The 13,986-nt window shown below is 47.3% G+C and overlaps 1 protein-coding gene across 3 annotated transcripts in view; it reads left to right on the top strand.

Moving 5' to 3' along the window:
* Positions 1–13,730, top strand: part of TTLL4 (tubulin tyrosine ligase like 4) — a 49,150-nt gene extending 35,420 nt beyond the window's left edge. For all 3 annotated transcript variants that reach the window (XM_082466079.1, XM_082466077.1, XM_082466078.1), the window contains exons 5-19: positions 4,450–4,571; positions 5,017–5,127; positions 5,489–5,565; positions 6,278–6,469; positions 6,570–6,652; positions 6,885–7,013; positions 8,399–8,521; positions 8,825–8,923; positions 9,251–9,385; positions 9,800–9,937; positions 11,222–11,324; positions 11,951–12,161; positions 12,302–12,372; positions 12,777–12,862; positions 13,199–13,730. In XM_082466079.1, coding sequence (XP_082322205.1) covers positions 4,450–4,571; positions 5,017–5,127; positions 5,489–5,565; positions 6,278–6,469; positions 6,570–6,652; positions 6,885–7,013; positions 8,399–8,521; positions 8,825–8,923; positions 9,251–9,385; positions 9,800–9,937; positions 11,222–11,324; positions 11,951–12,161; positions 12,302–12,372; positions 12,777–12,862; positions 13,199–13,457 — 1,939 coding nt within the window. In that variant the 3' untranslated portion in view covers positions 13,458–13,730. The remainder of the gene's footprint in view (positions 1–4,449; positions 4,572–5,016; positions 5,128–5,488; positions 5,566–6,277; positions 6,470–6,569; positions 6,653–6,884; positions 7,014–8,398; positions 8,522–8,824; positions 8,924–9,250; positions 9,386–9,799; positions 9,938–11,221; positions 11,325–11,950; positions 12,162–12,301; positions 12,373–12,776; positions 12,863–13,198) is intronic.
* The last annotated feature ends 256 nt before the right edge of the window (positions 13,731–13,986 follow it).

Genomic DNA, 13,986 nt, shown 5'->3' on the forward strand with positions numbered 1-13,986 from the left:
AAGAAATTGAATTTAAAATTCGCTAGCTTTAATCTAGATTATTTTGTTGACTGCCCTTTGTGGAATCTGAGTGATACCCATCTCTAACTAGGGAACCAAGAAGTCAGTCTCTTAATGTAGACCTTTCTTTTGTAAAACAGATAGTTGTAGAATGCTGTATAACTGAGATGGGGAGTCCAGGGAGAGGAAGGAATGCAGGACTAAGAGGAAATTACTGTAAATGAGGACATGTCATTGTGCTAAAGAGTTTTAGAACTTGCTTAAGGATCATATAGATCACCTTTCTGGGTAGAAAGTTAACATTCTTCAATATAATCTTCCTTGTTTCCCTCATCACTTCCAACCTTGTCTCAATGTGAAGCTCTGTCTTCATTAATTATTATTAGATATTAAAAAGAACCCTCACGGGCTTCCCTGGTGGCACAGTGGTTAAGAGTCCGCCTGCCAGTGCAGGGGACGCAGGTTCGAGCCCTGGTCCGGGAAGATCCCACGTGCCACGGAGCAACTAGGCCACAATTGCTGAGCCCACGTGCTGCAACTACTGAAGCCCATGCGCCCTAGAGCCCGTGCTCCGCAACAAGAGAAGCCACCACAATGAGAAGGCCATGCACCTCAATGAAGAGTAGCCCCCGCTCTCCGCAACTAGAGAAAGCCCGCGCGCAGCAACGAAGACCCAACGCAGCCAAAAATAAATAAATAAAATAAATTAAAAAAAAAAAAAAAGAAAAAGAACCCTCACAAAGTACTAAACATTAAAGTTTTTTTCTTTTAAAAAATAACTTGTACTGAAAATGTAAAAAAAAGCAAAATTTCTATTCTAATTTTAATTAAAATCTGGCCATATGTGTTGAGGCTTGCCTAGCTTGTGGAGCACCCAGACTCTGGTTGCTTTCCTTTGTGTCAGGTGTGCCTTAGGTGAAGCTAAGAGGAAAAGGTAGCCTCACCTAAGGTTAGTATGGACAAGGCAGGCTGCATCTCTGAATGTGATGGTGCCCATTCACATGGTGCAGCGGCCGTACTAGTTTTAGAGTCCCAAACCAACAAGGTGGAGAGAGTTGTTTGGAAAGTGGAGAGACAGAATTGGGACTTTCTGTGAAGACTGGTAGAAATCCTGTCATAGGTATCCTGAATCTGGTGCATAAATTCTGTTACTTTAAGCCTAACCCATTGTTCTTTCAGAAAAGCAAAGCTACTCCTGGTCGTATATACTGGATGTTGACTAAGCACCTCCACTCTCCAGAAGAGAAATATATTTAACATTTAATTGACTTGGAACCCCTTTTCCACACTTAAGGGCGATCTAGGTTTGTCTTCAGGCCTACTTCAAGGCAGCTGATCGGCCCTTTATTTAACCTTTCTGATTTATAAGATAAAATTCACAAAAGGTGTTCGTTAATTATTTGCTCATTAAATTAACTTCTACACAATATACAGTCTATATGAAGCTTAAAATATGAGTTCAAGCAAATGGAGGTTGATGAATTCTCAACTACTTTGCATTTTGACTAAAAATCAGAAATATTTTTGGATTGCTAAAATCTTATTTTTCCCAATTGTGAAAGATTTGTATATTTATTATAGAAAATTTTGCAGTCACAGAAAGATCATTGAAAACACAACCTCTACTTCTCTATCCAGCAATAGTTTATTACATTTCCTGTTCCATATTCTTTTTCTAAGAATTGTGTAAATGTAGAGATGGCAATCATCAAGTCCAGCCTCTTTTTTTCAAACATGAAAATTGAGGACCAGAGAAGTTAAGTAACTATTTGCAAGGTCAAGGTTTCTAGCACTGCTAAACCAGAAGCCAGACCCATTGAGGTTAAGTTCAGTACTCTTGAGAGGCAGCTAACAAAGATTTCTTTTTTTAATTAAACTTTTGAGACATTTGTAGATTTCCATGCAGTTTTAAGAAATAATACAGAGATTCCCTGAATTCTTTACTCAGTTTCCCCTTATGGTAACATCTTTTTTTTAATTTTGTCTGCGTTGGGTCTTCATTGCTGCGCACTGGCTTTCTCTAGTTGCGGCGAGCCGGGGCTACTCTTCGTTGAGGTGCGCGGGCTTCTCATTGCGGTGGCTTCCCTCGTTGCAGAGCCTGGGCTGTAGGTGCATGGGCTTCAGTAGTTGTGGTGTGCGAGCTCAGTAGTTGTGGCTTGCGGGCTCTAGAGCACAGGCTCAGTAGTTGTGGAGCAGGGGCTTAGTTGCTCCGCGGCATGTGGGATCTTCCCGGATCAGGGCTCGAACCCGTGTCCCCTGCATTGGCAGGTGGATTCTTAACCACTGTGCCACCAGGGAAGTCCCTCCTGTGTAACATCTTGCAAAACTATAGTACAATTTAGTACAATCAAGACATTAACATTAGTGAAAATGTAAGCATTTCCGTCACTGCAAGAATCCCTCCTGTTGTCCTGAGAGTGCGCCTACTTCCTTCCTACTCCCATCCCCTTCTTAACCCCTAGCAACCGATAGTTTTGTTATTTCAAGAATGTTATACAAATGGAATGATAGCCATATATAGCCTTTTGAGATTAGCTTTTTTTACTCAGCATATTCTTTGCAAATTCATCCAGGTTGTTGCATGTATCCATAGTTCATTCCTATATATTGCTGGGTAGTGTTCCATGGTATCAATGGACCACAGTTTGATTAACCAGCCACCTGCTGAAGGATATTTTGTTTGTTTCCAGTTTTTGACTATTACGAATAAAGCTGCTCTAAACAATTGTGTACATATTTTTGAGTGAACATAAGCCTTCATCTCTCTGAGATAAATGCCCAGGGGTGTAATTGCTGGGTTCTATGGTAATTGCATGTTTAGTTTTTTTTGTTTGATTTTTTTCTTTTTTGGCTGTACCACACAGCATGTGGGATCTTAGTTCCCTGACCAGGGATTCAGCCTGAGCCCCCTGCATTGGGAGCACAGAGTCTTAACCACTGGACCGCCAGGGAAATCCTGCATGTTTAGTTTTTTTTGTTTGTTTTTTGTTTTTTAATGAAAGCTTCTTTCTTTCTTTCTTTCTTTCTTTCTTTTTGGCTGTGTTGGGTCTTCGTTTCTGTGCGAGGGCTTTCTCTAGTTGTGGCGAGCGGGGGCCACTCTTCATCGTGGTGCGCGGGCCTCTCTTGTTGCGGAGCACACGCTCCAGACGCGCAGGCTCAGTAGTTGTGGCTCACGGGCTTAGTTGCTCCGCGGCATGTGGGATCTTCCCAGACCAGGGCTCGAACCTGTGTTCCCTGCATTAGCAGGCAGATTCTCAACCACTGCGCCACCAGAGAAGCCCCTGCATGTTTAGTTTTTTAAGAAACTGCCAAAACCGTTTTCCAGAGTGGCTGTACCATTTTGCATTCCTGTCTTGTCTTTGTTTTTAAACATTAAGTCATTCTTGATTTTCAACAATCTTAAATTCTGATACTCAGTAAATGAAAAGCCTTTAAAGGGAAATATTTTGGAAATGAGGAACAGAGTTGAATTAATTGGATTTATTTAATTAGGAATTAATATATAACTTGACCCAATAAAATGCACTAAAAATCTCTAAGGTTTGAAACACTGAAATGTTTTACATACAGTGCCTATTTCTGTTGTGCTGCAAAATAACAAGTAGAGTGGCTCTTTATAAGCTAAAAATTAATCTTAAAAAATATTTGTGGATCATATAGCTCAGTATAGAGAGTAATAACTACTCTCTCCACTTTCAATGCTGTTTGAAGAAATGGTCTGGGTCTGTCAATAAATAGTTGAGGTTTTGACTATTTTGAGACTCCTTGAGCTAGCCTCGGCCAAGACATTGTTGGAATAACAGTAGGGACCCCATGGCCCACTGCCGCAGATTCCCAGACATGTTAACGTTACCACATTGTTATGTAAAAATCTGATGTTAACGAATCATTTTCAAAACAGAGAAGAGCATTAATCATCCGTATATTTTCAGATAAATGTAAAATGAGTTAGGAGTAGCACTACTTCTTTTCTTTCTGTTGCCTTTTTCCCCCTTTTTAAAAATCTCTATATCTCTTCTTAGTTCTTTTCTACCTTTTCTGCTTTTCCTCCTTTTTAGTTACCCATATCATTCTTTTTCTCTCCTTGTTATTTCTCTTAGTCTTAGTGTAGTATATTCCTCTACTAGTATCCACTCAAACTCATTACCTGCTCTCAGAACCACTCTTTTCAGGAACCTCCTAAGCCTGTGGCTTGTCACAGGAAATTTTGGAGTTGTCTCATAGAATGAAGTATTGGAAAACTTTGTCTTTAGGTGATTTTTAATGGTGTGACTGTGTATAGGTTAGCCGTAGCACCTTATGGATTAATATTTGCAGAATAATTATTGAGCACTTGTTTTTGTAGAATCAAAGTGTAAAAGATAGCGCCCTGAAAGAAATATGTAATAGTAACAGCACTCAGGGCTGTGGCTTTCCCTTTCTCTACCACATTTCTGTTTTTCATCTTAGGAACTGTATGGAGATTCTGACCAAACCCCTTTCCAATGAGAAAGTTGTCCGACCAGCCCTCATCTACAGTCTCTTTCCCAACGTGCCCCCTACCATCTATTTTGGCACTCCCGATGAGAGAGGTAAACCTGGCCCAGTGTCAGCCCAGAAGAACCCCCAGGAGAAGGATGCTAGCGAAGTTGGGAGGGGGTGGCAATAGGGGGGAAGGGGCTTTCCAGAATGGCTGTATTGGTGCTTGGTTCCCCGCCTGGTTCACCAGTCTGATGGGGGGATCTTTATCTTGTCCATCCTTTGGCTGACCCTCTCAGCCCCATAATCTCATGATCATTCTTGCCCTCTAACCTTGCGTCTTTCCCCTTTCAACCGCCTCTCCTCTCTGTTTTCCTCATTCCTGTGCAGCCTCCTTTCTTCCCCAAAGTGTGCTCCTTTCAAACTCTGATATGGAACAATACTTAGTGACTTGCCTACCCAGGGAAGGCTGAGCAGCAGTGCCATCTTTTACCTCTTCTCACCATGACTCTCCTGCTCTTCTCCACACTCTCCCCCCACCTCCCCGTTTTCCCCCAGTGGAGAAACTTCCCTGGGAGCAGAGGAAGCTGCTCCGATGGAAGATGAGCACAGTGACCCCCAACATTGTCAAGCAGACCATTGGACGGTCCCACTTCAAAATCAGCAAGAGTGAGTCACTTGCCTTACTTCGAGCCTGTCCTCTGCCCCAACAGATGGGCTTTGGGCAGGAACGGAGCCCTAGATACCTCCTGTTATGTGGGGACCCTGTCCTGAAGTTTCCAACTTTATAGGAGGACGTAGGTCTGAAATCCCTCTGGCCTGGAGTCTGTTCCTCGCAATTGGAAGACAGAGACCCATTGTTCTGGTCCTGACCCCAGGGCCTCATGTAGGACAGCTCCATGGCAACTCTTAGAAAACCGGGGCTGGGAGCTATGCTCAGGCCCAGTGGTGTTTCTGGGGCCTCTGAGCCTCTCTCTGTCCCAGGGACTGAGCTGCCAGCAGGACTGACTTCCTGATGTGCCTTCTGTAGGGAATGATGACTGGCTGGGCTGCTGGGGTCACCACATGAAGTCTCCTAGTTTCCGATCCATTCAGGAGCATCAGAAGGTAGGGGCCCTTTCTGAGCCACTCTTCCCCTGGACTCTGGACTGGGCAGGAGGAGGCTGGTATTGGAAGTGAGGGAAGAGGAGGATGACCATGGAGAAGTCAGGAGGGTTCATAGGGGAGTGGAGGAAGTGTAGGAGGCAGGTGCGGGGTGAGCCCCCAGCAGATCACGCATGTCTAGTAGTTCAGCTGCAGTGTCTTAGACAGTTGAAGCCTCTAAAAGACACTTTTTCCTCTAGTGTCTTGAGATGCAGTGTCAGTTTTCAGTTTATTATGTTTCTCCTGCAACCGCTGCGCGTTGCCTCCATTCCTCCAAGCTGAATATGTGTAAAGAAGACTTTGGTCTCATGCTGGAATGAATAGTCCCTTTTCCCCAGGAAAGCCAGGTACTTTCCTGTCTTTGTCCTACAGGCATGGAAAAAGACTTAACAGCTTTTACTTTGCTCTTAAGGTGAATAGTATGTCTGTCTTAGGTACTATTTTATGTCGTGAACTGTTGACTCCTAAAGGGCACTACGTTTTGTTGTGTTTGCGTTTTAATCATTTTTTGGTGAACGCTCAGCAGCTGAATACTTACTTAAGGACCTTTAGACGGTGATAATCAGATGGAACAGGAGCTTTGAATGTTGAAATGGTGTAATGAATCTTGCTGTCTTCCTTGTGGTCTCACCTGGACTCTCTCTCTCCCTACTCTCACCCTTTGTCCCTTCTGCAGCTAAACCACTTCCCAGGTTCATTCCAGATTGGGCGAAAGGACCGACTGTGGCGGAACCTGTCCCGCATGCAGAGCCGGTTTGGCAAGAAGGAGTTCAGTTTCTTCCCTCAGTCCTTCATCCTGCCCCAGGATGCCAAGCTTCTGCGCAAAGCCTGGGAGAGCAGCAGCCGCCAAAAGTGGATCGTTAAACCAGTGAGTGGATCACGGCAGGTGGCAGGCCAGGGCCTGAGAGTGGGAACGGCGGAGTGTCTGGCCAGGTAAACAGCTCCTCTCCTCTCCCCTTGACCTCTAGCCAGCATCTGCTCGAGGCATTGGCATCCAGGTCATTCACAAGTGGAGTCAGCTCCCCAAGCGAAGGCCCCTTCTGGTACAGAGGTGAGCCGGTCTCCAGCTCAGATCCCGCTCCCCGTTTCCCATCTTCTCAGCCTGGAGCTTCCCTTTTCACGATGTTCTTTTGTCCTTCGTCCTCCCCGCCAAAAAACTTCCTCAGCCAGCTGTTTAAAGGTCTCTGTCCTGGGGACCATTAGCTGGCTTTTGCCATGGCTCAGTTACCTACCAAGCCCTATCTCATCTGTCCTGTCCCTGAAGCTGGCCTTTCCCTGTATAGGTATCTCCACAAACCCTACCTCATCAGCGGCAGCAAGTTCGATCTGCGAATCTATGTTTACGTCACCTCCTATGATCCTCTACGGATTTACCTCTTTTCAGATGGACTCGTCCGGTTTGCCAGTTGCAAGTATGTGGTAGTGGTGAGGCCTCATCCTGACAGCTTTGGGGATTTGCTTTCCCTCCACGGAGGGAAGCCAGAGGACACCAAGCAGGAAAATAACCAATATTTTGGTAGTTTTTGTTAGCAAAGGAGAAGGTAGGGTGCCTTTGGGAAAACCTAGTCTTCCTTTTCTCCTGTGTGTCTCCTTTACTTTTACATCAAACACTTCACTTCTGACACTTCTGGTCACCAAATGTGTGGGTTTTTTTCCCCCACACGAAGCAGCTCTACACAACACCAGGTGAGTGTCCTACAATTGAACTCAATTCTGACACTATCTACCTGGAGATAGCATCAGATCCCACAGGTTAACGGCTCAGTTTCATCAGGCTGCCCCTCCCTCCACCACCTCAGATGCCAGTTGCAAGTGCAGGGTGCCGCATGTGTTTCTGACCAATCGGCTGTAAATCAGAGGTTCCCATGACCCCCTCCTTGGGGCCGGGGCTGAGGGGTATCAATTTGATTAATTTGCTAGAGCAGCTCACTCAACTCAGGAAAACAGTTTACTTATGTTTACTGATTTATGAAAGATGGATGTGATAAAGAGTACAGAAGAACAGCCAGATGGAAGAGATGCACAGGGCAAGGTATGTAGGAAGAGGCACGGAGCTTCTATGCCCTCTCTGGGCTGGCTGCTCTCGCAGCACCTCCAGAGGTTTACCCACCCGGAAGCTCTCTGAACCTCATGTTTTGGGGATTTTTATGGAGGCTTCATCACTTAGGCATGATCGATCATTAACTCCATTTTCAGCCCTTCTCCCTTTTTAAGAGAATGGGAGTTGAGTGGGGGGAGTTGAAACTTCCAACTGTCTAATCATGGCTTGGTCTTTCCAGTGACTGTCCCTCATCCAGGAGCCATCCAGGAGCTTACCCAGTGTCGCCTCATTAGAACAAAAGACGCTCCTATCACCCAGGAAATTATAAGAGTTTCAGGAGCTCTGTGTTAGAAACTGGGGTCAAAGACCAAATCTGAGAACAAAGATGCTCCTTGTACTCTTACCACTTAGGAATTTACAAAGATTTTAGGAGCTCTGTGTCAGGGGCTGGGGGCAGAGACCAATATGTATATTTGTTATTATAAATCACAGTTATATGTGGAAGGGGAAATAAGGAGGTTCTCTGCTTTACTGAATAGGGAGGGTCTTCCTGCAGGACTGAGGTGGGATAAATTGGGAGATGAGTTTGCCTGTGGTGTTTTGGAAACCTTACCAGTAGGTGTACTTCTCAGACCCTTGTGCATCTGAAAAGATCTGTCCACTTGTCCTTTGCCTCTTCAGGATGTGGGGAAATGTTTGGACCGTTATCCATCTGCCATCTCACCATCTCACGTCTGCCTTTCCTCTCACTTCCAGGTATTCCCCTTCCATGAAGAGCCTTGGCAACAAGTTCATGCACCTGACCAACTACAGTGTCAATAAAAAGAATGCCGAGTACCAGGCCAATGAAGATGAAACGGCCTGCCAGGGCCACAAATGGTACCCAGACAGTGTCCCCATCAAGTGGAGGTCTAGAGGAGCACAGGGTTCTGGGATTTGGGGAGGTTTCGGGGGGGGTGGTGAGTGGAGGATTAATATAAGACCCAGAGATTATATAAACACTTGGCAATTCAGAATTGGTCTGTTTGCATCCAACTCATTTCTGTCTTAATTCAAAACATCAAAAGAAGATACATGAAGAAGATACCTTTGGGCCTCTCATTCCTTTTTCTTTCTCTTTTCTTCATCGCTCATTCATAGAATACAACCCTAAATTCTCCCTCCTCCTCTCCTGCCTTACAGGGCACTGAAGGCTTTATGGAGCTACCTGAGCCAGAAGGGAGTCAACAGTGATGCCATCTGGGAGAAGATAAAGGACGTTGTTGTCAAAACGATCATCTCGTGAGTCACACTGCCACCCTGGGCGTGGGGCCTGCCACTCAACCCCCCTTTTCTTGTGGGCCTCCACCCTGCTGTGCTCCAGACTTTTGACCATGCTGTGTTTCCATTTCTGAGGACAGGGTTTAGGAAGGAATGGATAGACTTAAATTCTGCTCTTCTGCTGAACTTCATCCCCAGAAGCTGGCTCCAATCACAGACATCTCTTGAGAGCTTCTTTTCCTGGGTTGCTTCTGCTCTCCCATCTCTGAGCCACTCCATTGGCAGGGCAGCTCTAGGTAGAGCCTTTGGGAGGAGCTGAGCTGAATACTTTCTCCTCCCTCTGACCAGGTCAGAACCCTATGTGACCAGCCTGCTGAAGATGTATGTGCGGCGGCCCTACAGCTGCCACGAGCTCTTCGGTTTCGACATCATGCTGGATGAGAACCTCAAGCCCTGGGTCCTGGAAGTCAACATCTCCCCAAGGTAGGTATTCTCAGGGCACTCACAGTAGAGGCCTTTCTGTGTCCTCATGATCCTGTTTCTGCTCCGGTCTTGCTGACTTTGGGAAAACCTTTCCTTCACTAGAATATGTGTTTTCCCTTCATGGTCTGTTAACGCATTCCCTTATTCTTTGCCATTATCTCAAGGTTCTCTGACATTGGAGACAGATTGTTAAAAGTTACTCTTTTAAACTTGATGCCTACTGCATGCTTTTCCCTAGCAAGGTCATAGGCAGGAACCACCCTGTGTGAGGTTATTCACTATCCGTGGGGCAAGAAGACCCCCGTGATGGTGCTCATGAGTTTGGATGTAAATGGGGCTGGCCTTGACTGGGACTTGTGACTGGAAACAGTTTTGGCATCTGCTTTTACCACTCTTTGGATCCTGTCCCTGAAGCCTCCACTCCAACTCTCCACTGGACATCAGCATCAAAGGCCAGATGATCCGTGACCTTCTGAACCTGGCGGGCTTTGTTCTGCCCAGCGCAGAGGATATCGCTTCCAGCTCCAGTAGCTCCACCAGCTCCACCACCAGGTCAGCCTCCTTGCTTGTCTGCACCTTGGCTGGCAGCATGAGCAGCCCCATAGAGACTCTGGGAAGGGATGGTGTCTGGGCACTCCCTCCTGCTTGGTCTCCCTTGCTGCTGGGTCTGCCCCTGCAATCTACTCACACACCACTGCCATGTCAGTGCCCCTAAAAGCCTGTTTGCTTAATTGCTCCCCTGCCCAGGAATCCCCACAGAGCCTAGGGGATCAGCTTTAAATTCCTCAAGCAGGGGATTCCCTGGCGGTCTAGTGGTTAAGACTCCACGCTTTCACTGCTGAGGGCCTGGGTTCAGTCCCTGGTCGGGGAACTACGATCCCACCAGCCGCGCGGCACAGCCAAAAAAAAAAAATTCCTCAAGCAGACATTCAAGGCCCCAGCCTCTTTTTCCCAGGCACCCCTCCCTTAATTCCTCTTCCCAGCTCCTGTGCTGTGACAAACTGGATTGCCCATAGAACCTTAAGGTTGGAAGAATCCTTAAGGATCAGTTAGTCTAGTCTCCTCTCTGAAATGTTCACTGCTTCTCATTGTTCCCCTATGGTGTCCCCTCCTCTGCTCATGGGATTTCTTCCTCCTTCCACTCATCAAGACCTCCCTGTTTCAACCTCATCCATCCATCAAAGCCTAGCTGAAGGCAGTATCTTCATGAAACCAGCTCAATGTGGGCTCTCTCCTCCACACCCCCAAAGCACTCAGAACCACTCTTGAGGAAAGGGAGCTCAAATTTTTGGTAACAAAACTTGCTTTCCCCACTATACCTTGTAGACTTATATTTGGCTCTGTGCTATAGTTATTTGTCATTTGACACATGCAATCCTGTGAGCTTCTTGGAGGCCATCTTTGTGTCTCTCTCAGCAGTAATTGTTGTAATGTGGGTGATGAAACTGAGGTGCAGGGAGGTCAGGGAATTTGTCCAGGATCACATAGCCAGTAGGGCCAAGCTGGATATTTATTATAGTAAGTATTCACTAAATTAAACTAAACTGAAATATATACAGTGATTGTTCCATGGTCCTCCTTTTTTATCATTTAAGTACAACTTAAAGAGGGTGCTTTGTACTCTTTTAGTTCTTACATGGTGCTTCATCTTTGAGTCTCAGGCTACTGGAATGCAGTGCACTGCAGTCTGATTTACTCACGTAACGAACTTCTGTCCATCCTTCTTTGTCTTCTCTTGAGAAGGGTGTCTTCCTGGGCTGGACCCTCTCTCTACATGTCCTCAGGATGTGAAGCTGCTGACCTTACCCTTTGCCCCCTTTCCACCCTCTGCCTTAGCCTGCCCAGCTCCCCCAGGGACAGATGTCGAATGGCCCCGGAGTACTTCACTGCACAGAAGATGAAGAAAGCCTATTACCTGACCCAGAAAATTCCTGATCAGGTAGGAAATTGCCTTCACCCCAGTGCTAGTGGAAAGCTTCCTTGGTCAAACCTGTGGAGCCCCAAGGCAAGCAGTTTTTCTTCCCTCTAGGGCAGGATTTCCTACATCCCCTGGTGTGCAGGGATTTGTTGGAATGTATGTCATTCTGGAGAGAGTTGATGACCCTTATCACATGTTTAACAACCACTGCTCTTAGCAAAGTGCTGTACCAGCCCACCCTTCTTATAGACCTATAGACCCTTTGGGTTTCTTTCCCTGAGGGGCACTGAGCTCCTGGAAGGCTTGACTTTCTCAGAGCAGATGAGGGAATCAGATGGAAGTGTGGCAGACACAAGGCTGTGGCCAAATCTGGGTTCTGATCTTGACTTCATCCAATAAATCACTTAACCTCTGTGCCCCCTGTCTCCCCTCACCCCAGCCAAGAGTCTCTTTATCCCCCGAATAAGCTCAGCAGACTTGGGAATAGATGGGGTCCAGAGTGTGCCCACCAGACTGCCTTGGTGGTCCTTTGGTCCTGGAGCCTTAGGACCCCAGAGCTGTACTCCCCATCCCCCAGCTTTTTGATTCTCTACCTCTGGCTTACACTCTTTGTCATACCCTTTTCCCCCCTGTTCCTTGGGCCACAGGACTTCTATTCATCTGTGCTGGATGTCCTGACGCCAGATGATGTTCGGGTTCTGGTTGAGATGGAGGATGAGTTTTCTCGCCGTGGTCAATTTGAACGAATTTTTCCTTCTCGAATCTCTTCTCGCTATCTCCGCTTTTTTGAGCAGCCACGATATTTCAACATTCTCACCACCCAGTGGGAGCAGAAGTACCATGGCAACAAGCTCAAAGGTGATGTGTCCTCCCTGCCCACATGCCATGTTTAATGAGAGATTAAATCCCAATAGACCAAGAAGTGAGCCTCTGTGGCAAGAAGAATAGGCCAGTTGATTCCACCCTCTTAAGTCCCACCCTTGTTAATCTTGTCCTAGGAGTAGATCTGCTTCGGAGTTGGTGCTACAAAGGGTTCCACACAGGAGCCATCTCTGATTCTGCTCCAGTGGTGAGTAGTGCCATTGGGGTGAAGGGGGACAGTCCTACCTCAGGCCCCTCCCTCTTCCACCTTAAGAGTGCAGCATGGGTTGGGTGTAGGTCCAGACCCTCTCACTTCTTCCCAAGGTTCTGCAGGTCTCTGTGTCTCAGGACCCTTTCCTTTCAAGGGAATAATTGCCTCCAGGATTCCCTGGATGCCTTTCTTTCAAGGATCAGGTGCTTTGTAGCCTCAACTTCTTATCTGAATCAAGAGAGGACCAAGATTTCTCCCCATATGGGCCCATTCCTGCAGGGTAGGGAAGGGAAGAGCCCTTTGATCACTCAGAGGTAGAGCTGGGAAAGAGTCCTAAGACCCAGACACTCTCCTCTGACCTCTACCTCGCCCTTTGGCCTCATTGCTTCCTTTGCTTTTAGTGGACTCTCCCGACATCAATTCTGACTGTCCCAAAGGGTGATGCGACACTCAATGATTTCTCCAAATCGGAGACTGGCAAGCTGGGGTGAGTGCTGCCTGGGCAAGGGAAGGGCGTTGAGTGTGAATTCGGGGAGTTTTTTTCCTCCCTCTCTTCCCAGAGTATGATGAGATCAGCGTTCTCCAGTTGGGGGTTGGTGGGAATATAAGAATATGCAGCCACGGTACCTTCTTCCTGGTGGCTCTTGGTGTGCCCAGCAAAGCTGAGCTGGGGCACAGACTCATCCGCAAAGGCAGCCACTTGCAGCCATACTGAAATGAATACGGTGAATGCCTGCTCTGGACTCTGAAGGTAGCAGATCGTGGGTTAAAGTCTCAGCTACACAATGTCTCAGCCATTTCTTCCTCCCTCTGTTCCCTTCAGAAAACATGGCTCCTCCAAGGGAAGCATACCACTGTCTGAAGATGGGACCATGCCCAAGCCCACGAAGACCCAAGCTGGCCTTTCCCCTTTCCCCAGGAAACCCAGTTCCTCAAAGGACAGTGAGGACGCCAGCAAAGAGCGCAGCCTGTCCACACAGACGTTACCCTTGATCCAGTACTCTGGTCAGACTTCGAGGCTTTCTGCCTCCCCCACCTCCCAGTCAGCTGGTGACTCCCTCCTGGCTGCTGTGAGCCTGTGACGGGCCTCTCTCCACTAGCCCCTGCCCAGGTGCACCAGCGTTAGCTACCTCATGGGAACCGGCCGGCCGGCCAGCCTGAGCTCCCACCCCTCCACCTCGCCCCTCCTCCGAGTATTTTTTGAAGTGGTTGAGTTGTAGAGGGAGGTGTCTGGCGGGCTGGAGGGGTGGTGGGGAGGGGGACGAGGTGAGGAAGGTTCACTGGCTGGCACCTCGTATCTCAGCGGAGAAGCCAATGATGGCCACTCAGCCTTATAAAGCAGGGTTTGGTTTCTACCTTTAGAGAACCATGTGTGGTTTGTTTTAGGCCTTGGTGCGGTGACTGCGTTACGGCTCAAGAGGAGAAAACATACTGAACATATTCGGGCCTGAAGTCCCTTGCTCTCTATGTAATTGAGGAGGTTCCTCTGAGGGTCCTTATTTCCTCAGGTCTCACCCTCCCGCCTCCCCAACCCCCTGTCCTGAGGAGTCACTTTCAGAAGCCTTCAGACCTCCTCAGTAGACAAGCAGGCAGAGGCCATGACATGCTGAA

This window comes from Balaenoptera physalus (assembly GCF_965194825.1).
Source record: "Balaenoptera physalus genome assembly, chromosome: 6".
NCBI classification, from domain to species: Eukaryota; Metazoa; Chordata; class Mammalia; order Artiodactyla; family Balaenopteridae; genus Balaenoptera; species Balaenoptera physalus.